Here is a 22,454-nt window from a genome sequence, read left to right as displayed (position 1 = left end):
ACATCAAGAATCGCTGGAATGTGACTGAACGTGGAATGTGAATGGAGGGGAGAACGAGGCATGTGAAAGTGCACTTCGCTCCTTTGAAGTCGAAATGTCTTCGCTGCTTTCCACTTTGGAATGCAGTTTGCAAACTCTCCAGCGACTCGTCCATCGCTTCCGCTGGAGGCTGTGCTGGAACCGTGGGAGAATCGTTCAGAGGACCAACATGGAGACGCAGGGAGCTCCTGTCAACAATTAAAAATGATTTGGGGGGGAGGGGGGGTCAATGAAAACACACGCTGCAGCACATCTTGCAGACACAGTCCGACAGCAGTTCAGACTAGGACAGGCTCTCACGTTGAGGTACACTCTGCTGCCAGGCGCTGGGAAGATGCTGCTGCTGCTGTACCAACTCATGCTGGGCACCCTGAGGGGTCACTGGGCCGCAGCGTCCTCGCACCCTACCCTCTGCACCAGCGGCGCCTGCTACACGGCGCACATGGTCGCCAAGCCCTTCTGGCGGGCGCTGGACAGCTGCAAGGCCAACGGCGGGAACCTGGCGACGGTCAAGGACCAAGGGGAGGCGAGGCACATCCACCGCCTGCTGGAGTCGAGCCTCGCCGGGTCGCCGGGCGCCCGCCGCAGGTTGTGGCTGGGGCTCCAGCTGCCCCGCCGGCACTGCTACCAGCAGCACAAGCCGCTGAGGGGCTTCCTCTGGACCTCGGGGGGCGAGGAGAGCACCTACTCCAACTGGGCCCGGGAGCCCCTCAGCACATGCACCGCGCACCGCTGCGTCTACCTCACCGTCTCCTCCCCTTCCAGCCCCGGGGCCTCGGGGATTCGCTTCGCCTGGGCGGACGGCGTGTGCAGCGACCACAGGGTCGACGGCTACCTCTGCAAGTTCAGCTTCCGAGGCATGTGCCGGCCAGTCGAGCTGGCCGGGCCCGGCTCGGTCACCTACACCACTCCGTTCGACGCCGAGAGCTCCACCCTGGCCCTGGTGCCCTTCGGCTCGCTGGCGGCGGTGTCGTGCCAGGGCTCGCTGTCGGTCAGCTACACCCTGTGCCAAGAGACCAGCCCCGGCTCGTACGGCTGGTCGCCAGCCGAGCCCGGGCTCTGCGCGCCGCTCTCCGCCTGCGAGGCGGGCAATGGCGGCTGCGCCCACATCTGCCGTGATGGTTTGGGCGGGAGCGCCACGTGCAGCTGCCGCGACGGTTACGCGCTCGCGGACGACCTTCGCTCGTGCCAGCCCCTGGATCCCTGCCTGGGCCACCCCTGCGAGCAGCTGTGCGTCCCGCGCCCTGGAGGGTTCCAGTGCGCATGCGATGCCGGCTACGCCCTGGCTGGGGACGGGCGCAGTTGCCCGGATGTGGACGAGTGCTCCTCCCGGCCATGTGCCCACTGGTGCCAGAACACGCCAGGTTCCTACCAGTGCCATTGCCAGCCAGGCTACGAGGCCAATGGGCACACCTGCTTCGACATGGATGAGTGCGCCGGGCAGCCATGCCAGGGGCCCTGTGCCAACACCCAGGGCAGCTTCCGGTGCTTCTGCTGGTCTGGATACGTCCTGAGCGCCGATGGGGTGTCCTGCGCTCCGCTGGATGTAGTCAGCTCCCCGCTAGATGTAGTCAGCACCCCGCTAGATGTTGTTAGCACCCTGCTAGACGTGGTCAGTACCCAGACTGCCCCAGCTACGGACTGGAATGCAGACGTGGACACCAGAGCCAGCTGGGGTGCCACCTACGACACGATGCCAACAGCTCTAGGGATCCACTTGGGCACCACTGCAGACATCCAACCAGGTGAAGGAACCACGAGGAGTAGCGCCGTCATGACTTTCAGCACCGGGAGCCAGCCACCGGTCACATCGCCCACTGGCAGGGAGCTCCATGGCACGGACAGTGCGCTCGACCCAGTGAGAAACGAAGCGGACAGAGGCTGGTTCCTGGCCTGTGTCCTGGGTTCGCTCTCTGCTGGCCTGCTCCTCCTTTGCATAGTGGCTGTGATTCTGTGTCGTCGTCACAGGGCTGCAAAAGACAAGGCCGATAATGGCAGGCATTTCTCCAGCTGGATCCAAGCCCCAGGGCCACCACCATTTAGAGCTGCAGACAAAGTCACGTCTGTCAACTCTTCCATCAATAACTACATTGAGATGGAGACAGATCAGAACACAATCTAGATCAGAATAAACAGAACTTTCCCTCAAAATCCTTGATATTGACAAAATCCAACAAAAAAAATGAAGTTGTTTTAGGTCACATACGACAAAATAAGTTTCTTTGTTTGAGAACCAGATACCATGTGCACTTCTGTTCTTTGATGAAAGGATTTTCAGCAACAATCGATTTTCGTTCATTCTGATATGAACTTTACAAAAGCAAACGTCTGCAGATGCTGGAAATCTGAACTAACACCAAAAATAGTTGCAAAACTTGCAGATCCAGCAGTATCAATGGAAATGGGGAAAAGAGTGAGAAAACAGAGTTAATGTTTCAGGTCTGCGACCTTTCAGGGAAGTGTTCCCAGCATTTTCTCCTGCATAAACTTAGTTGGGCTTTGTTAAAATTTACATTTACTTTCTAAAGCTATTAATAGTGTCAACACAACTGTAAAGTATTATTTGTAGCTATGCACTGTTTTTATGATATACTGGTACGAATTGTGACCAAAAATTTAACATGTTACAAGGTAGATTTTTTTGATACAGGTAACAGGTCATAATAATCTTAGGACAGTACAGGTATTGTCTAATCACCGTTATTTAATGATGTATCTTTTTTTGTTTAACTAACCAGCATATCCTTTTGAATAAAGATAAGTGAAACTTGTTTAAAATTCATTTTGCTGAGCATATGAAATTAAAATATGGTGGCTATTAATAAACTAAACGTTACTTCCTCAAAATATACAGTAAGGAAGGCAAAGATCATTCTTCATGTTGTCAATTGATAGTACTTTCACCTCTGAGTCTAGCAAGTTCAAAATTCAGCTGCCACTCCAAAAGATTATAATTAAGGCTGACACTTCACAGCAATATTAATAGAACACTGTGCTATTGGAGACACTGTTTTGAAAACACTGCTTTGGAGATGCTTTTAAAATTATTTAATGGCATATGATGAGACTAGTTTGTTACCCACCCCTAATTGTTCTTGAATTAGTGCCTTGTCAGATAATCTCAGGGGGGCAGTTAAGATGCAACCACTTCGCTATATGTCAGCCAGACCAGGTAATGACAGTAGATTTCCTTCCCTAAAGGACATTGGTGAATCAGTGGGTTTTTAACAACAATTGATAATAGTTTTATGGTCATTGTTACTGAGACTAACTTTCAATTTCAATTTTATCAATTAATTGAATTTGATTTCCACCAGCTGTCACGGTAGGATTTGAACCTGTACCTTCATAGTATTTTCCTGGGTCTTTCGATTACTAGGAGAAAGTGAGGACTGCAGATGCTGGAGATCAGAGCTGAAAATGTGTTGCTGGAAAAGCGCAGCAGGTCAGGCAGCATCCAAAGAGCAGGAGAATCGACGTTTCGGGTCGATTCTCCTGCTCTTTGGATGCTGCCTGACCCGCTGCGCTTTTCCAGCAACACATTTTCAGCTTTCGATTACTAGTCCAGTGACATTACTGCAATGTCCATTTAAAATGTGGCCTTGAGTGCTCTCTGGAGTGGAAGTAAAACATTTCGTATTATTATTCTCAGGAACACCCAATAAAAAAAAAACTAGTTGTCAAAATTGTATCTCATAAATATAAACATTGACAACTTAGATTTTATCCAAAGATAGAAAGCAGCAAGTCATGGTGAATGGTTATTTTGCAGATTGCAGGATGGTAGACAGCGGTGTTCCTGAAGGGTCAGTGGTAGGACCACTGCTTTAATTGATACATAAAAATAACTTGAATATTGGAATGCAGAGCAAAATTTGCCAATGATCCCAAACTTGGAAGAGTGCCAGATCGTGAGAATGATACAAAATGAGTGCAACAGGATGTCGAGAGGCTGGCTGAGTGGGCAGACAAGAGGCAGCTATTGTTAAATGCCAAGAAATGTGAGGTGGTACATTTTGGAAGAATGGATAGCAAGAGGAAAAAGAGATACCATCATTCTAAAGGGAAAGAGGGACCTTTAGATTTTTGTAAGGTTGCAAGGCATATTAGAAACTGGTTAGCAAAAGATATGAGAATCTTACACTTTATATGTAAAGGTACTGAGTACAGAAATAAGGGAGTTATGCTGAACCATGTAAAGTAATGGTTAGATCGCAGTTGCATCCAATTTTGGACAACACATTTGGAAAAGATGTTAGGGTGCTTGAATGAATGCAAATGGGATTTATCAGAATGGCTGCAGTGATGAAAGAATTTAGCTATAAAACCAGTTGGAGAAACTGGGGTTGTCCTCATTGGAGTAAAGCACATGGAGTAGAAATTTGATACAGGTACACAAGATTGTGACGTGTGAATAATGTAATATAAAACAGTTCTCATTAGTAGATACTACAGCACTAAGAGCACAGATTTAAGGTTAGGGCAAGAAAGGCAGGTGGCAGATGAAAGGAAGAGTTTACACCAAGCAGTAATGATGTAGAACTTGCTGCCTTCAAGGGTAATGGAGACAGAGACTACCAATTCTTTCATAGGGAATTTGGACTGATACTTGAAGAAAATAATCATGTAGGGCTATATAGATAGAGCAAGGCAAGGAGATTTATTTTGTCCAGAGAAAGCAGGCATAGACTTGATGAACTGAATGTCCTCCTTCAACACCAGTAGTAACTCCTTGGCTCTGGATCTAGGATTGTGTGCTTGAAAAGAAAGATAACTGCCCAGCATCCTACCAATACTCGCCCCTCAAGTGGCTAATCATTGTCACATTGCCATTTGTGGAAGCTGGTGTGTGCAAATGGCTGCCATGTTTCCCAGTTACTATGTCTCAAAAGCAATTTATTGGCTGTGAAGCAGTTTGCAATGTCTACTGATTGTGAAAGATGTTCAACAAATATTGTTTTTTTATTTCTCCTTGACTATCTCAAATGGACCTTTGAAATCTTCACAAAACTGTGCATCTGCACTAACCAAATGCATGAAGCAAAGTTCTACATGAAAGACTCCAAGCTACCTTTGAAAACAATTGACTAACACAAAAGGTTAATGTTAGAATTGGGACGTGGTACTAATATGGGTGCTCAAGGGACCAGTTTGGGATCCAGAGCATATCAAGTTGATAATTTGCATTTGTACTTTCCTGGGCCGTTCTCTCATTTTTTTCCATTGTAATTTTTGTAGTTAATGAATAGAAACACCAGAGACATGGCTTAACTTGATGTTTATGTAATTTCATAGAAGGCAGGTTTTATAGATCTCTGTCAAAGTCTTGGTCAATTAGGGAGCCTCCAAAGAAATTCAATCTGTTGGTTTCAAAAGCTTAAAATTAAACTTGTTTTGGGAAATTAATCAAATTTATCAATGCTGCTAAATCAGGTGTTGGAATTAAATAGGCAACAGAATTATTGAGTTTGTGGGGAGAACAATGACAATTGAACAATTGACAATTACCTAAAACATAAATTCAAGATAAACAAATCCATAACATTGCAGAATCTGACTGTGCCTATAAATGATGCTTAAAGAGCTGTGATTAGAATTTTACATTTAAAGATCCTAAGTTCTTACCAGTTTGGGATCCATAGCACATCAAATTGATAATTTGCATTGTACTTTCCTGAGCCATTCTCTTCAATTTCAACCTATTAATAATACAACAATCTCAAAACTCCTGCTCCATGTACTTCCAAAAAGAAAACATGTAACTTAAAATGTTAAATAATAACTCAGTTATAGTTATTTCTCTCAGGCTTTAAATCCTTCCAATATCTTGCAGTCAATGAAACAATGCAGTAATAGAGTGCAATTTCAATTCTGCGCTGCTGGCAAAAGCTCTGGCTGCTGGTACTTCCTCTTAGAAATTTGGGTATACCCTGTCCATGATTCTGACTGCTTCATATCCCTGAACTGTTACACACTACCAATTGGTTTCAGAATATTTCCCATTAGAAGCCACCTTACATACATTTGCAATGGTATCAGACTTGGATTATTTTAAGTGATAGTTTTAAAACTCCAACAGACATATTTGGAAAGCTGGAGGATTTATTTATGTTGTTTAATTGCATATTTGTGAACTGTACTAATTCAATTGACTTACAAATATTGATTAGCTTAGTAGCAGTATAAATGTTTGCACTTAATGCAAACGTTATAATAGCCTGTTACACAAGCGTACTACTGTGGTACTGTCATATTTAAAACCTGTTTTATGAAATGTATGATATCTTAAAATATTAGCTTTTTCTTTTCTGTTACTTCTTCTTGCCATCTCTCTGATGCTTGTTCCATTTTCATTAGAATTGACGCAAACTCCTAAAGTCAATTGGCCAAATGTTGGATGATTCAAAAGCAAGTTGAGTTAGACCCTTCAGTTTTACCCTGTGTTACACCTGATGTGTCTTGAGCTTGTTTGAACCCACTCTCAGGGAGCCATGGGCAACACAATATTGGGGAAGTGCCATCAGAATGCGTAGCATCCTGGCACTTTGAGTATCTGTGCTCTCTGGGCGTATGGATAAGGAAAATTGAGCCTAACATCCTCCCAAGTAAACATCATTATTTGCATGTGTGTAATTTCACCAGGGCTCTTACGGAGGAAGAGAGGGGAAAGGAAATCAGCATGCATTCCCCAAAATTTGGAACAGGAGCCACAGCAGTTTGAGCACTCTAAAATGTTGGTTTTGCATCGTAGCTGTCGGCAATGCAGTCCACAGTGGTATAAACTTGTTTTGACAAACTGCTGGCAGTAATTCAGGACAACTGAGCCATGTCTGTTATATATCGGTCAATATCATTGATAGTTAAAATGTTTTCACATGTAAGTGTCAAAAGGATTGTCAGTGATGTGTTAGTTGTTTTTAAAAATCCGTCTCCCTAATCTGTTTCTGTTTGTTACATGTATTTGCCATGATTTCAAACAACAAATGAAAATAATAAAAACAAAAAAAATCACAAAGTTAATTTTATGAAATTGTGTTCCCACTGAAGCAAACTGGCTCAGTCTTGGTGGAGGATAAAGATGTAATGTGATAATACAGACCAAATGTAACAAGTAGGGTTCCTGGTTTTGTGCTGAGTCAATTTATCTCGACTGAGGCAAAAGTCGTGGTGTGACAATTGTCATGAACGGATGCGATCTCAATGATTTTTTTTAAAACCTTGTGTAGACTTATATGAATTTGTTTTGAACTCGTAACCAAAGATTAAGGAAAAGGCACTCTGTACAACAATGTTGCCTCTGCAAGAGGAATGAAGGTCGGATGGAGTCATTCAATCTGGAGAACTGGACAGGTTTGGCCAAGTCACTTGGCCCAGTTCGTGAATGGGACAACCCTATTGCATTGTTGAATTTGGAGAGAAATTGAACCTCCTAAACATCAACAACCCAATGTCCTCGCTCAGTTTCTTCACGTACCCTCTTAGCAAAGTGTCTGAGATGATAGGCGACCAGAAGTCATCTTTATTCGTCATGGAGGATTCCAAGAGAGAATTTAATGGAATTTACCCCACCATCTGGAACAAAAGGAATTTAGCCAGCTGCAACTTTTCCAGGAAGACACCACAGTGCCAGCATCGTGTGTGTGTGCAGAATACTTCAGAAGGAGAAGACCATTTGGGACAATTTACGATTTATCCATTTTTATACTGTACTACCTGACCAAAGTATTTTAAATTTAACACTGTGGGATTTTCATTCTTTTTGTTTCTTTTCAAATGTGATTTTTTTAAGAAGGGTAGATATGACTTCTGTATCTTTGAAGAAGTTTGCTTTTGATAATTAAAGCAGTTATTTGTGGTTGACAAAAAGCTGGCTGACTTGTTCTTAATGCTAAACCTGCACAACATGAGAACTGTAAAACTGACCATATCATCAGCTACGTTAAACTTTAAAAATTTTAAAACTTTAACCAGCAGAGGAGTGGGATAGAAAAATAAGTTGTGCAGCCCTCCAAAGTGAGTCATAACGAAACACTTGTGAGCAACCCTGAATGAGGGATGAGAGAAAAATGAACATTAGTTTATATCTCCCATTCTTAATAGATAGCCAATGAATTGTATTGTAAAGATATGTCTAATAGTGCAGGATGAGGACAGGATTTGATTTGCAAGGATGCCATCCATAAGAGAAAGTGAGGATTGCAGATGGTGGAGAGTCAGAGTTGAAAAGTGTGGTGCTGGAAAAGCACAGCAGGTTAGGCAGCACCTGGGGAGCAGGAGAGTTGGCATTTTGGGCAGAGACGTGAAGGGCTTGTGTGAAATATATGTTCTTCTGCTCATTGAATGCTGTGAATTTCCAGCACCACACTTTTCTATTCTGACATCCATAATTTGTTGCTGACAAATTTCTCTGCTGATGTTCATACCTGAAGGAGGGCTGAAGCCTGTGAATAGGGGGTTCCCAATTTATGAATGGCTGACTTACAAGCGCTCATACTTAAGATTGTGAACCTATACAGGGGTGTAATTTTAAAGACTCAACATATGAACATTTCCTGTATTTTTGATCAGCTGTTGTATATTGTCCTGAATGGTGTGTTTCGACTTACAAACAAATCAATTTGCAAACAGCCTCCACGTCAGAACCCGTTCACCACCCGGAGACTGCCTGTTACTTAACTTGGCAATATGTTAGTCTCTTCAAGAAAGAAAGAGGAGAGTAAGGGGAGGAAACAAAATGAGGAAAGAGCTAGAGAAACAGTTTTCCATTGGGTGATGAAATAACTCCACAGAGGCTAGTATCCTGTCACCAAGTCAGCCAGTATTTACACCTGAATTGTACTTGAAACTGGTCCAACTTCCTCAGAGCCAGCTGTCAGAGTGAACCTATGATAATCCTGTTTATTTACTTATTTTTTCTTACAATCTTATGGACAGTTGCAAGTGAGTCTTCTGTTTTTTTTCCATACACTGACTGTGACCCAGACGGCACAGAGTCATCCCCTAAACTGAGGAGATTCTAAATCTCCTGGTTTTAAAAGAAAATTATTCAACAGTACAAAATACAGTTATCAATAAACAGAAAGCAGCAGTTCATAAAAAAAACATGTATAGGGGAATGTGCAGCAAAGCCAAACCCCAAACGCCACTGTTCAACCAGTTTTCAGGGAGATAAGGACAAACCTTAAATCTCATTTCCATTCAACACAAAGATAACTAACAAACAGAGACAAGATAGTGCAATCAAATCAGAAACAGTGTATAGAACATAGACTCAATTATAGCTGTAAATAAAAGACACCTGACACCATCCACACCACATACTGGTCAGACCGTCCTTGGCTAGCCTTCCTGCAGGACAGTCTTCAGCCTTCCTGTCTCTGGCCGCCCCGTGCAGTGACTGACCCTTCCCAGGCCTGTTTTCCTTCAGGCTGGTCATCGACTATCCGGCCCCCAGTAGCCCGGCATTCTGACTGGACTACCCCGGGCCACTTGCCAACAAGCTGGTTGTTGGCCTTCCAGTCTCTGGCAGCCTGCATATTGACTGACTCTAGTGTAATTCTGGAAAAACACAGGTCAGGCAGCATTCGAGGAGCAGGAAAATTGACATTTCGGGCAAAAGCCCTCCATTCCTGCGCCACACCCTCGAACCTAATCTCCAGAATCTGCAGTCCTCATGTTGACCTATTGACTGACCCTCCCCAGCCCACTTTCCTCTGGGATGGACGTCAGCCACCAGTTCCCGGTCACCCCGTGTACTCACCAAACCACGCCCGACCTGCTTTCCTACAGTCGGGCTGTCGGCCTTCTAGCACCTGGCCATCCCACGTACTGACTCACCCTTTCTCCTGGCCAGTGTTCCTATAGACTGGCCATTGGCTGTCCATCTCCCAGCCTCCCTGCGTACTGACCAGTCCTCCCCCGGTCGGCCTTCCTCTTGGCTGTCAGCCGCCTGGCTCAGCCTCCCTGCGTACTGACCGGCCTGCCCATACCAGCTTTCCTGCAGGGACGTTCTCAGTTGCCTGGCCCCACCCACCCTGCATACTGACAGGCTTCTCCCAGGCAACTTTCCTTCAGGCCGGTCATCAACCCTCCGGCCCCCAGCCAGCCCGTGTACTGACTACCGTTCCTTGACCAGCTTTCCTACAAGCACGCTGTCAACTGCCTAGCCCCCTGCCATCCTATGTACTAACAGACACCTCTCCCACCCCAGCCTGCTTTCCCACAGGCCGGTCATTGACCCTCCAGCTCTTGGCCACCCCACGTACTGACTAGCCCACTCTGGCCCGCACTCAAACACAATTAATTACTAAACCCACATACAGTAACAGAATTCACAAAGTCCTCAGTACTGTTGCAAGTACAAAGACAGAGTCCATACCTGACGGCAGAGCCTACGCTCGAACTCCAGGCTGTAACAAATGCTCACCTCCCAGCACACACACAGGTGTTCAGTCTCCATAGCGGTCTGACCCTTCCAGGTAGAACCAGGCCCACTCTCAGGAACACAGTACATTGTGAAGCTGCAGTTAACTCACAAGGGTTTGGTCCAGTCTCAAAGGCTGAGTCCACTCCTGAAGGCAGAGTCAATGCCACACACACACACACGTGTTCAGTCTTCACAGAGGCTTGGTCCATCAAAAGGATCAGGCCCACTCACAGGAACACAGTACGTTGTAAAGGTGCAGTTAACTCACAGGAGTTTGGTCTGCTCCAGGATGCAGAGTCCATTCCAGGATGCAGCAATTACTTACCTCCCAGCATACACACAGGTGTTCAGTCTTTACAGAGGTCTAGTCACCCACAAAGGGCCAGGCCTACCTATACAGGAACAGCTCAATTGGAAAGATGTATTTTCTCACAAGGGCTCAGTCCAAACACCAAAAGAAAGTGAGAACACAATCAAAAGAAAGAAAACCAGAATGCAAGAAACAAGACGTCACAAAATCAACATAGTCCTTTTCTCAAAGTAAAAGAGAGAAGTACAACACACAGGCTCTACCCAGCCAGTGAAACAACAGTTTCAACCCTAATAAGGGTTGAATTACACCTGAAACACATTGACTGGGTAAATCAGGCAGTTTAGAAATCAGTCCTCAATAAAAAAAGAATACCAGTTAACAAACTAGCTAAACCTGGGCATGGCCAAACTGGCCATAAACAGGTCCAGGCAGCGGACCATGGAGGGGGTCTATATCGTCGATTGTCTCTTCTGTGGCTATGTCCGAGCCCCGGTGTCTACTCACATCCTTGAGCAGTTCACGGAGAGGTGGGTACTGCAGGGAGTGGAGTGCTTTATTTCCCCCTCCAACTCTATTTGATTTAATCCCTGCCCTCCCCTTCACATTTTTGATCACGCAGCATTGCCCTTTGATGAGAAGGGCACTGCTTGTCACTGGCCACTCTGGTGTTTCCTTTCTTCCTGGTGGTGCAAAATGAATAAAGGTTTATACACCTGAAAAAAAAGAAATACCAGTTAACAAAACTAGCTTTGTTAACCAGCCATTTTAAGAATCAGGTTCTCCCAAAAAAGCAGAAATGATCAGCAGCAGTAACACCCTAACTGTGGCCCAGCCAGCATAGAATCAGTCCTGTAAACTGAGGAGATTCTAAATCTCCTTATAACAGTTAACATTAACAGCTGTGTGCAGAGAAACAGCAATTTACAAGGAAGAGGTGCAGCAAAGCCAGGCCCCAAACCCTACTATTTAACCAATTTTCAGGGAAATTAGGACAAATCTCAAATCCCATTTTGTCATCACAAAACAGTAACAGGAACATCAGGGGGCCTTTGCAGATCTGATAAAGCGAGACCCTGAGCTGAGACAGGGTTGATTGTAGTGAGAGAAAATGGTGGAGCATGGCTGCAAGAGCTGAGGATCCATATGGAGAACCATTGCTGCAGGCTTTGGATTTGCTGTAGGTGGTGGTAATCACTATCTGGTCCAAATTGAGATGGTCTGAATGTTTCTTAGGGGATAAGCCAACTGGGTAGACAGGTGCTGAGGAAGGAGACATGGCTGGAATAGCGGGATTTTTTCAGGATGCAGTTGAAAAGCTTCAGGATGAAGGAAATGACCAGGGGATTGCAGTGAGAGTGAGAGATCCCCTCAGATCTTTGTGGAGGGAGGAGGAAAACTTCTAGGTTGACATCCTTAGTCGTGGTTTCACAGTATGGTTTTCAGCAACTTGAGATGCTGGAAAGTCAGAGTGGATAAAGAGTGGAGCTGGAATAAGCACAGCAGGACAAGCAGCACGAGGTGAGAAGGAGAGTCAACACTTCAGGTTGGAACCTTTTATCAGGAGTTTAAGCCTGCCTTCAAAGTTTGGATTGCATTTTCCAGACCATTGGCCGATGGATGATATAAATCTGTCCTGATATGTTGAATGCCTTTCGACTTTAGGAAGTATTTGAATTCCCTGCTGGTAAATGATGGCCTGTTGCCTGTGGCCAACATTCTGGGAGCCTGTGTATTGCAAAAGATGCTTGCAGGTTTTCAATCATCGTCCCATGTTTGACGAATGAATTCTGTGTACATCTAACCTCTTTGAGTGGGCATCCACGTTGTCTAAGTGCAATGAGCCCATGAAATGACTGGCATGGTCGATGTGTAATTGAGTCCAGGGTTAACCCAGCCATACTCACAAATGTAAGGAGCTAGTGGTGGTAATTTTTATCCTTGTTGGCACTCTGAGCACTGACCTACTAGTGTGGCTATGTCTGCATTTAATCCTGGCTATCAGACATTGTGTCTTGCTAACATCTTCATTCTGGAAACCCCTGGATGACTTTGGCAGAATTCAGCCAAAGTCTGGTGGCAACCTTTGCTCAGGACAATCATTCTTGCTCCCCATTATAAAAAGCCATACTCTGTGGTGATCTGTTCTCATCTGGTCCAGAAAGATTTCAATTCTGGGTGTTGCCCCCATCACCCACCAGCTGCTTTAGTCTTGTTAGGACTGGATCTTTTTGCATCCAGAGTTTGATATTGTCAACGGGACTACAACGGTTGCAAATGTGTTGCTGGTCAAAGCACAGCAGGCCAGGCAGCATCTCAGGAATAGAGAATTCGACGTTTCGAGCATAAGCCCTTCATCAGGAATAAGAGAGAGAGAGCCAAGCAGGCTAAGATAAAAGGTAGGGAGGAGGGACTAGGGGGAGGGGCGATGGAGGTGGGATAGGTGGAAGGAGGTCAAGGTGAGGGTGATAGGCCGGAGTGGGGTGGGGGCGGAGAGGTCAGGAAGAGGATTGCAGATTAGGAGGGCGGTGCTGAGTTAGAGGAAACCGACTGAGACAAGGTGGGGGGAGGGGAGATGAGGAAACTGGAGAAATCTGAATTCAATTGGAAAGATGTATTTTCTCACAAGGGCTCAGTCCAAACACCAAAAGAAAGTGAGAACACAATCAAAAGAAAGAAAACCAGAATGCAAGAAACAAGACGTCACAAAATCAACATAGTCCTTTTCTCAAAGTAAAAGAGAAAAGTATAACACACAGGCTCTACCCAGCCAGTGAAACAACAGTTTCAACCCTAATAAGGGTTGAATTACACCTGAAACACATGCATCCGCTGCACCCGATGTGGCCTCCTCTATATTGGGGAGACGGGCCGCTTACTTGCTGAACGCTTCAGAGAACACCTCCGGGCCGCCCGAACCAACCAACCCAATCACCCCGTGGCTCAACACTTTAACTCTCCCTCCCACTCCACCGAGGACATGCAGGTCCTTGGACTCCTCCACCGGCAGAACACAACTACACGACGGCTGGAGGAGGAGCGCCTCATCTTCCGCCTGGGAACCCTCCAACCACAAGGTATGAATTCAGATTTCTCCAGTTTCCTCATCTCCCCTCCCCCCACCTTGTCTCAGTTGGTTTCCTCTAACTCAGCACCGCCCTCCTAATCTGCAATCCTCTTCCTGACCTCTCCGCCCCCACCCCACTCCGGCCTATCACCCTCACCTTGACCTCCTTCCACCTATCCCACCTCCATCGCCCCTCCCCCTAGTCCCTCCTCCCTACCTTTTATCTTAGCCTGCTTGGCTCTCTCTCTCTTATTCCTGATGAAGGGCTTATGCTCGAAACGTCGAATTCTCTATTCCTGAGATGCTGCCTGGCCTGCTGTGCTTTGACCAGCAACACATTTGCAGCTGTGATCTCCAGCATCTGCAGACCTCATTTTTTACTCGGGGACTACAACGGTGTCTAGAAAGTTGAAAACCAGGATGGACTTTTCCTGTGGCAGCACCACTAGTGGTGTATTCGCCAGTAGGAGGTGGCTCAAAGCATTCACATTTGCTACTTGGCCTCCTGGATGGTGTTCTAATTTGTAATTGAAAGTACTTGGAATGAGAGGCCCCACTGAATTTGACCTGAAGCTATGGGTGGCATGGCCATGTCCTCTTTGAGTAGCTTTAGCAGGGGTTTGTGGTCTGTTTCTATTACAAATTTACGTCTGTAAAGGTATTTGTGGAACCTTCTCACATCAAGTAAAGCCACCAAACCTTCTTACTCTTTGTGGGTATATTTGTGCTTTGCATCAGCCAAATTCCAGGAAGCATACGCTATTGGGTATTTTTCTTCAATGGGCTATCCGTGAGCCAACATTAGCCCGATACTATAGGGGGAGAGATTGCATGTCATCACCAGATCTCTCTTCGATCAGAGTGTGCCAACACATTAGACGATGGTAGCTGCTTCTTCACTTCCCTCAAGGGTATTTCTTGGTTACAAGACCATTTGCAAGGTTGACCCTTTTTCAAAGCAGATGTAAGAATGCCAGAATGGAGGCCAGGTAACAAATGAACTTTCCATAATAATTTCACCAATCCAAGACAAGATCTAAGCTCCAGTACAGATAGGGGACCTGGGGTACTTTTGATCACTGTCATTTCATCTTCCAATGGGCATAATCTAATCTTGCCTATTCTGTAGCCCACATTGATCTTGATGCCTGGAACTCACTATTTCCTTTCGAAGTTGTATGCCTGCCTGGGAGAAACATTTAAGGACTACATCCTAGTTCTCCAAGTGCTCTTTATTGGTCTTCCCTGTTATTAGCTTGGCATCCAGATAAATATCAACCTGAGTAGACCTTATAAAATGTTCTCCATCATCCACTGAAAAATGGCACAGGCTGATGATACCCCAAATTGCAGTCTCAGAAGTTGGTACAAATCCTTATGGGTATTAATTGTAGCATACGTCTGGGAATCGTCATCTAACCATAATTGCAGGTCTATGTGGCTCATGTCCAGTTTCATGAAGGACAGCCCCCTGCCTGGAAATTTAGCATTTAGATCCTCTGTGTGAGGGATTGGATATTTATTCAACTGCGAGAAATGGTTTATCGTTTGTTTAAAATCCCCACAAAGGCGAGCTGACCCATTGGGCTTCACAATCTGTACAACTGGTGCTGCCCTTTCTGCAAACTGTACTGGTTTGATGATTCCATCACTTTTCAGCCTTCTGATTTCTGCCTCTTCATTTGCACATAAGGCAATTTGCACTGGGTGGGCCTTGTAGAAGTGTGAAATTGCATCAATGCGCAAAGTGTCCTTGGCTCCTAGACCTTCCTGAAAAACTTTTATTAATTTAATTAGGACTTCACTTAGGCAGCCATTTTCTAGTCGAAAAATGTTGAGCTGATTCAAGGTGAATTGTTTTCAACCATACTCACCGCATTAGGCTTGGGCTCGAGTGTTTTCCTGCAATCAGTGATAAGTGAACTAGCCGCTGCTCCTACGAGACCAGGACTGAAGTTGTACCCTTAATCTTTAAAAGGTTCTCAGTCTTGCTGAGGTCTTATGCAAACCTAAGGGTTGGAGTCCAGGGCAAATTTTGTCAAAGATAGGTTGTGCGATCACTGATACAACCGCTTGTATCAGCCTACTTTAGAACCGGGTGACTATTTAACCAGGCATTTATTTTGACTCATTCTGATTTGGATGTTGCTAAGCAATTTAACTGCTCCCAAGTCAGATGTAGGTTACAATCACTAGAGGTGACGGATGGAACTGTGTTAAAAATGAGATAACTTTCTTAATAATGTGTTGCCCAACTTGTAACTGATCTCTTCACACCAATATAGTTTTGGTTGCATCTCCCCATTTTTAAAATGGAGTTGGCGATGGAGGATAAGAGGAAATTGTTCCATTTGAATTGATATTTTCTAAACAACCTGTTCAGAGATATTATTTCACATCTCTGGTGCAAGTGGAACTTGAAACCACATCTCCTTGCTCAGATCTAGGGACAATACCACTGTGCTACAACAGCCCTGCTCCCATATCTGTAATCACCCTGTGAGAAAGCAGCCTAAGATCTTCCTATTTATAATGGGCATCTACTGATGAGCAGCATCTTAATGTTCCACTTGGGAATGAGATGTTTGTGCAGCAATGAGAAAGGGAAAAGGTTGTGAAATACTTTGTAATAGTAATAGTCATCACACTCACCCTCTCTAAACTTTCAAAGAACCTTACATATATTCCTTTATATGCCATGCATTGCCATAATTCCAAAGAGTAAAGGTGCAAAGTAACATTGAACATGTTGGCACATGTCCAAATGTGTATATGAAACTATTGTCACAAACATAGATGCTTACTGAGAGCCAGCTGAACTTCAGGTTGGTACATGGCAATCATCAATCTTTTTCTAATGGCCAGATAATTGTTGGAGTTTGTTGGAGGGGGAGAGATGTCAAAGAGGAGTCTGCAAACCTGTGTCTAGCAGCACAAGTTGATCTTTATTCAGAGCTCCTTGCCATAGCATGGGAGAGGTTCCTGGAACAGTGTCTACTGAACACTTTGCCCTTCCCAGTCAAATGCAGCAGTTTTACACTACTACAATTACATGCAACATTGATGTCATTGTTAGTCATGTCCCACAATCTATACATCCAATTCTGTAAACAAATGATCAAAGATGGACATTTCTTGGACAGCTCTAGGTCCTCCCATGATCTTATAATGCTACCAGACATATCTATCACTGGTCCTTGGGATCTTATCAGGGATGTTGTGTTTATCCACATTCCAATATACTAATAACCACACTCCTTCTCAGCCACTTGCAAGCTGCAGCACATTAATTAACAATAACTTATCTCTAATGATCTTTTAAAATCTGTTATGCAATCTATCTTTCTCACTGCTCTGATTATAAGAGGTAAAAAAGGATTTAATTTCTACCAAGTCTTATGAAATTTATAACATCAGTCCCAATATACAGTTAGTTATATGTATGAACTTATATAGTTCTTTAACAAGGCTAACAAATTGGACAGATCAAACAAACAGTCTTTCCAATTAGTAGCTGCGAGTTGGTTCAAGGCAGAAGTTTGATTCTCAGGTGCCGTCACGGTCTTTACTTCAAATACTTTTCACACAAGTTTCCCCATGAAATAGCATGTATTCAAATTCCAGCTAAAAAGATACTAAAACTAAAACCACCATATGAATATACATATGAATGTACTTGATTACAGTACTTGAAAATTAGATTAGATTACTTACAGTGTGGAAACAGGCCCTTCGGCTCAATAAGTCCACACCGACCGCCGAAGCGCAACCCACCCATTCCCCTACATTTATCCCTTACCTAACACTACGGGCAATTTAGCATTGCCAATTCACCTGATCCGCACATCTTTGGATTGTGGGAGGAAACCGGAGCACCCGGAGGAAACCCACGCAGACACGGGGAGAACGTGCAAACTCCACACAGTCAGTCACCCGAGTCGGGAATTGAACCCGGGTCTCAGGTGCTGTGAGACAGCAGTGCTAACGACTGTGCCACCGTGCCGCCCATAAATGTTTTAACTAAGTGGGCTGAGTTTTCCCTTCTACTCCATATTAAATGGAACCTTTATATTAGCTTGCTAAAAAAAGGTTTTCATTTGTGCCTCCCTCATCAGGGATGCCTCACTGACTATACTCCCCTATCATCTCTCACTGAGACCTTTCATTATTTTATCCAGTAACCCTGTATGGAGGTCACAAGTCTGGCTGTGAATATCTACTAAATGTGACTGTCAACTTCTTTCAGCCATCTTGTGTTAGCTAAAAAGCCCCAGCCACCCATCTTGTCAACTTTAACCATGGGCAGCTGCAACAGGGTTAGACATTGGAGCTCTGTGAAATCATAGATTCATAAGACTCTGGGAATTGCCTGAAGAATTAAAGATTCTAATAGGCAATTTTCCTGCATCTAGAATCCTCCCAAAGAATCCATTAAAAGTAGAGCATTCAAAGAGTTTGGCTTCAGTTAACAGTTACCTGGGAAAGTTTGGATGGTACAAAAATCCAGTCTAACTGCTGGATAACTATGATCCTGACTTTTTGACTCATCACATCCCTCTCATCTACAATGGCATCAAAACTTATGCTTCTAAATTCCTGATCAGAGGACCCCTACCCAACCCACTCCCACCCTGCATGCACCCCACAGCCCCACCATCTGTGAGCCTGAAACCCCTGGAACCTAACACCCTATCCATTAGCACCTGATTTAATAAACCCTTCTCAATCACCAGTTCTGACACCACCTCTTCCTGATACCCCTTTGCCTCACTGTTGTCTTCCAGCTCTTCGCACTGCTGTGGAAGCTGACATCGTCCCCTCTTCCCAACTATACTAAGGATTCCATCACTTACCAACCTGGCACCCTACTCAGCTGGCAAGCTACCTCATTAACCAACTGCAACCTTAAACCCACACATTCCTTACCTGCCCTATCACAATGACTGTAAAAGTGTTTGGCTTCACGGTTAGACATTTAACTCGCAGAACATGCAAAACTGAGCTGCAAAAGGTGGCATGGTTTGACCTCCCCTAAATATGCTGCACTCTGATGGAACTGTTTGATGTCAGGTACACTTCACAAATCCAAAGGAGCTGGGACCAGAGTTCCTGGATAGAAATGTGGAACAGTTCCTGATGGGGGAGAAAAAAAAAGAGCAAAAAAGGTAATCTGAGTGTGATTGACATGGGCATTCTGAGGATGACAATCAAAACTTGATTGAATCTTTTGAAGAAGTAACAAAGAGGATTGATGAGGGCAGAGCAGTAGATGTGATCTATATGAACTTTAGTAAGGTATTCTACAAGATTCGCCATGGGAGATTGATGAGCAAAGTTAGATCTCATGGAATACAGGAAGAACTTGCCATTTGGATACAGAACTGGCTCAAAGGTAGAAGACAGAGAGTGGTGGTGGTGGGTTGTTTTTCAGACTGGAGGCCTGTGACCAGTGGAGTGCCACAAGGATCGGTGCTGGGTCCACTACTTTTCATCATTTATATAAATGATGTGGATGTGAGCATAAAAGGTATAGTTAGTAAGTTTGCTGATGACACCAGGTGTAGTGGACAGCGAAGCAGGATACCTTAGATTACAATGGGATCTTGATCAGATGGGCCAATGGGCTGAGAAGTGACAGATGGAGTTTAATTCAGATAAATGCATGGTGCTGCATTTTTGGGAAAGCAAACCTTAGCAGGACTTATACACTTAATGGTAAGGTCCTGGGTGGGGGGCGGGGATTGCTGAAGAAAGAGACCTTGGAGTGCAGGTTGATAGCTCCTTGAAAGTAGAGTCACAGGTAGATAGGATAGTGACGAAGGGGTTTGGTATGCTTTCCTTTATCAGTTAGAGTATTGAGTATAGGAGTTGGGAGGTCATGTTGTGACTGTACAGGACTTTGGTTAGGCTACTGTTGGAAAGTTGTATGCAATTCTGCTCTCCTTCTATTGGAAAGATATTGTGAAACTTGAAAGGGTTTAGAAAAGATTTACAAGGATATTGCTAGGGTTGGAGGATTTGAGCTATAGGGAGAGGTTGAATAGGCTGGGGTTATTTTCCCTGGAGCAATGGAGGCTGAGGGGTGACCTTATAGAGGTTTATAAAATCATGAGGGGCATGGATAGGATAAATAGACAAAGTCTTTTCCCTGGGGCGGGGTTGTCCAGAACTAGAGGGCATAGATATGGAGGGGGGTGGGGCAAAATATAAAAGGGACCTAAGAGGCAACTTTTTCACTCAGAGGGTGGTACATGTATGGAATGAGCTGCCAGAGGAAGTGGTGGAGGTTAGTACAATTGCAATATTTAAAAAGCACCTGGATGGGTATATGAATAGGAAGGGTTTAGAGGGATATGGGCCAGATGCTGGCAGATGGGACTAAATTGGGTTGGGATATCTGGTCAGCATGGATGAGTTGGACCGAAGGGTCTGTTTCCGTGCTGTACATCTCTATGACTCTATGACTCTAAATGGTTGAATGCACTGGACGCAGCAAATTTCATGGATCCTAGAAACTTCTTGACTGTAATGCTGAAGGTCTGACCTGTAGAACTGACCACATGCAGCCAAATGCCCATAAATAAATATGAGACTGGCCTTTATCCAACATTTTACTTAAGGTTTCATTCTGCTTGCACAAAGGAGCATAAATCAAACTCAACTAATTGGTGTTCTATCAACGCCCTCCGAATCACCTGCAACACCCCTAGAGTGTTTCCTGCAAAGGGCTGGAAAATGGGAGTAGAACAGACATGCTTGAAGACTAGCATGGACAAGATGGGCTGAAGAGCCCCAGTCCATGCTGTAAAACTCAATGACTCTACTTATGACTCTACCCACCTTTAGTCCACCTATATCTGACTGACCTGACCCCAACCCATTACTGCAATGCACCGGAGATTTAACTCATTAAACTGCATGATATTTTGCTTTCCCAGCTTTAATATGGGAACCAAGAGATAATTAAATTCATAAATAAATGAACTTATATTTAAAAAGACACTAATTTATCATAAAATAATGCACCAACATTTGAATTTCATTCTCTGAAGAACCAACATTTCCAAATCTGAGATCAGTAGATTTTGGGAAATTAATGGTATCAAAGGGCACGGAAATAGTGCAAAAAAAAGGAGAAGATATGAGGCTTCAATCATGATCTTCTTGAATTGGTTGAGCCTTGAGGAATAGCAAGGTTCCTATTTCAAACAGTGTTATCAAGAAACCTTGAGACTTTATTTAAAACTTGAAATGTGATTTATTCATCTGTCTATCCAGTTATCAGTTGGTCTACCTTTACATGGAAGCACTTGGAATTTATTGCTCATATGGAGGCAATTGAGCCAAACTGGTCTATCCCATTGTTTAATCCTAAAAAGGGGACTCCAGCCACTGCTTCATCCAACCCCTCTTAATGTTTCTACTTCACTGTATTTATACTATTCAACATAACTACTCCTTGTGATAGTGACCTCAACATTCTTACCATTCTCTGGATAAAGAGGTTTCTCCTGCAATCTTAATTGCATCTGTGGGTGATTGTTTTACACTCATTAGCTTTAGTTTTGGTCTTGCCCACAAGTGAAAAAACATGCAGAATCTTTTAAGGGGTCAGAGCAATCTGAGACATGGTGGAACGTGTGACAGATTCAGAAAAAATGTCCACCCAGGTCCATCTTGACTTTTAAAGCTTCTTAATCCATCTTATCTGCTTTTTGCAAGTGTTGAGGTGAGTTTCTTACTGGGCAGCAGTGGGTTGCTGATTTAGGGACTATTAGTTGTTAAAGTTTTGTTGATGCACCCTGTCTCCTCATTAATATTCATCTTTGTATCTTACCAAAAAAGTTAGACATTGAAACCAGTCATTGTGGAAACTAGAGCAGGTATTTCATGAGTTCAGCCTGCAGTTTGCCCCAAGTGACCTCCTTGTTGGACAACCAGCAACAACATCTCAGGATATGCTTCAAGAGCACCAGCCATATGAACCCCTGGTCCATGAACATTGATATCCAATATGAGCCATCCTCATGGCACATCTGATCAATGTACAGGATGATTCTGCATTCCAATTCTGCACTTCAGGTTGCACAGCAATCATCACTGTCATGCTTCAGCAAGGATATTGTGTGCTCAGGGACCCACACATGCTCATGGACCAGACAAGACTGCATTTACAGCCTTCTTGCATTGTCATAGCGCTCACTCACTCTGTTTCAAAGATGGATATGGGCCCTTAATTCAAAATGTTAACACTGGTTTCTCTCCACGGGTGCTGCCAGACCTGCTGAGTGTCTCCAGCAATGTCTGTTCTTGGTTGTAATTTAACTGCATTTTGTATTTTTTGAAATTGTGTTATGTGTACCTAGTTTAGTTATTCCATATTATCTTCATTTCTTTAGCATAATAAACTTCTGTTTTGTTGTTAAAACCAACTTTGTAGCATTGTATGCTGTGTTTCAGTGAAAGACTATCATGTTAAATAAATAAGTCTTGAAAAACCTTTAGCTGGAACTATACCACTCAGCATATCTGATTACCTTTTTCATAATGAAGCAAGATGGTTTCAGTTCTTCAAAAGCATCATAAAATCCTACTATTCAAATCAAATGGAG

General features: G+C 44.2%; 1 protein-coding gene across 1 annotated transcript in view; it reads left to right on the top strand.

Moving 5' to 3' along the window:
- The first annotated feature begins 304 nt into the window (after positions 1-304).
- The window catches only part of LOC132819590 (uncharacterized), a 38,093-nt gene continuing 15,943 nt past the window's right edge, over positions 305-22,454 (top strand). Inside the window, exon 1 of the mRNA XM_060831161.1 lies at positions 305-2,158. Within this exon, the coding sequence (XP_060687144.1) occupies positions 374-2,158 (1,785 nt within the window). The 5' untranslated portion in view covers positions 305-373. The remainder of the gene's footprint in view (positions 2,159-22,454) is intronic.

Source organism: Hemiscyllium ocellatum, chromosome 10, assembly GCF_020745735.1.
Source record: "Hemiscyllium ocellatum isolate sHemOce1 chromosome 10, sHemOce1.pat.X.cur, whole genome shotgun sequence".
NCBI classification, from domain to species: Eukaryota; Metazoa; Chordata; class Chondrichthyes; order Orectolobiformes; family Hemiscylliidae; genus Hemiscyllium; species Hemiscyllium ocellatum.
The sequence above is the reverse complement of the archived record's forward strand: the minus strand, read 5'-3'. Positions and strand labels throughout refer to the sequence as shown.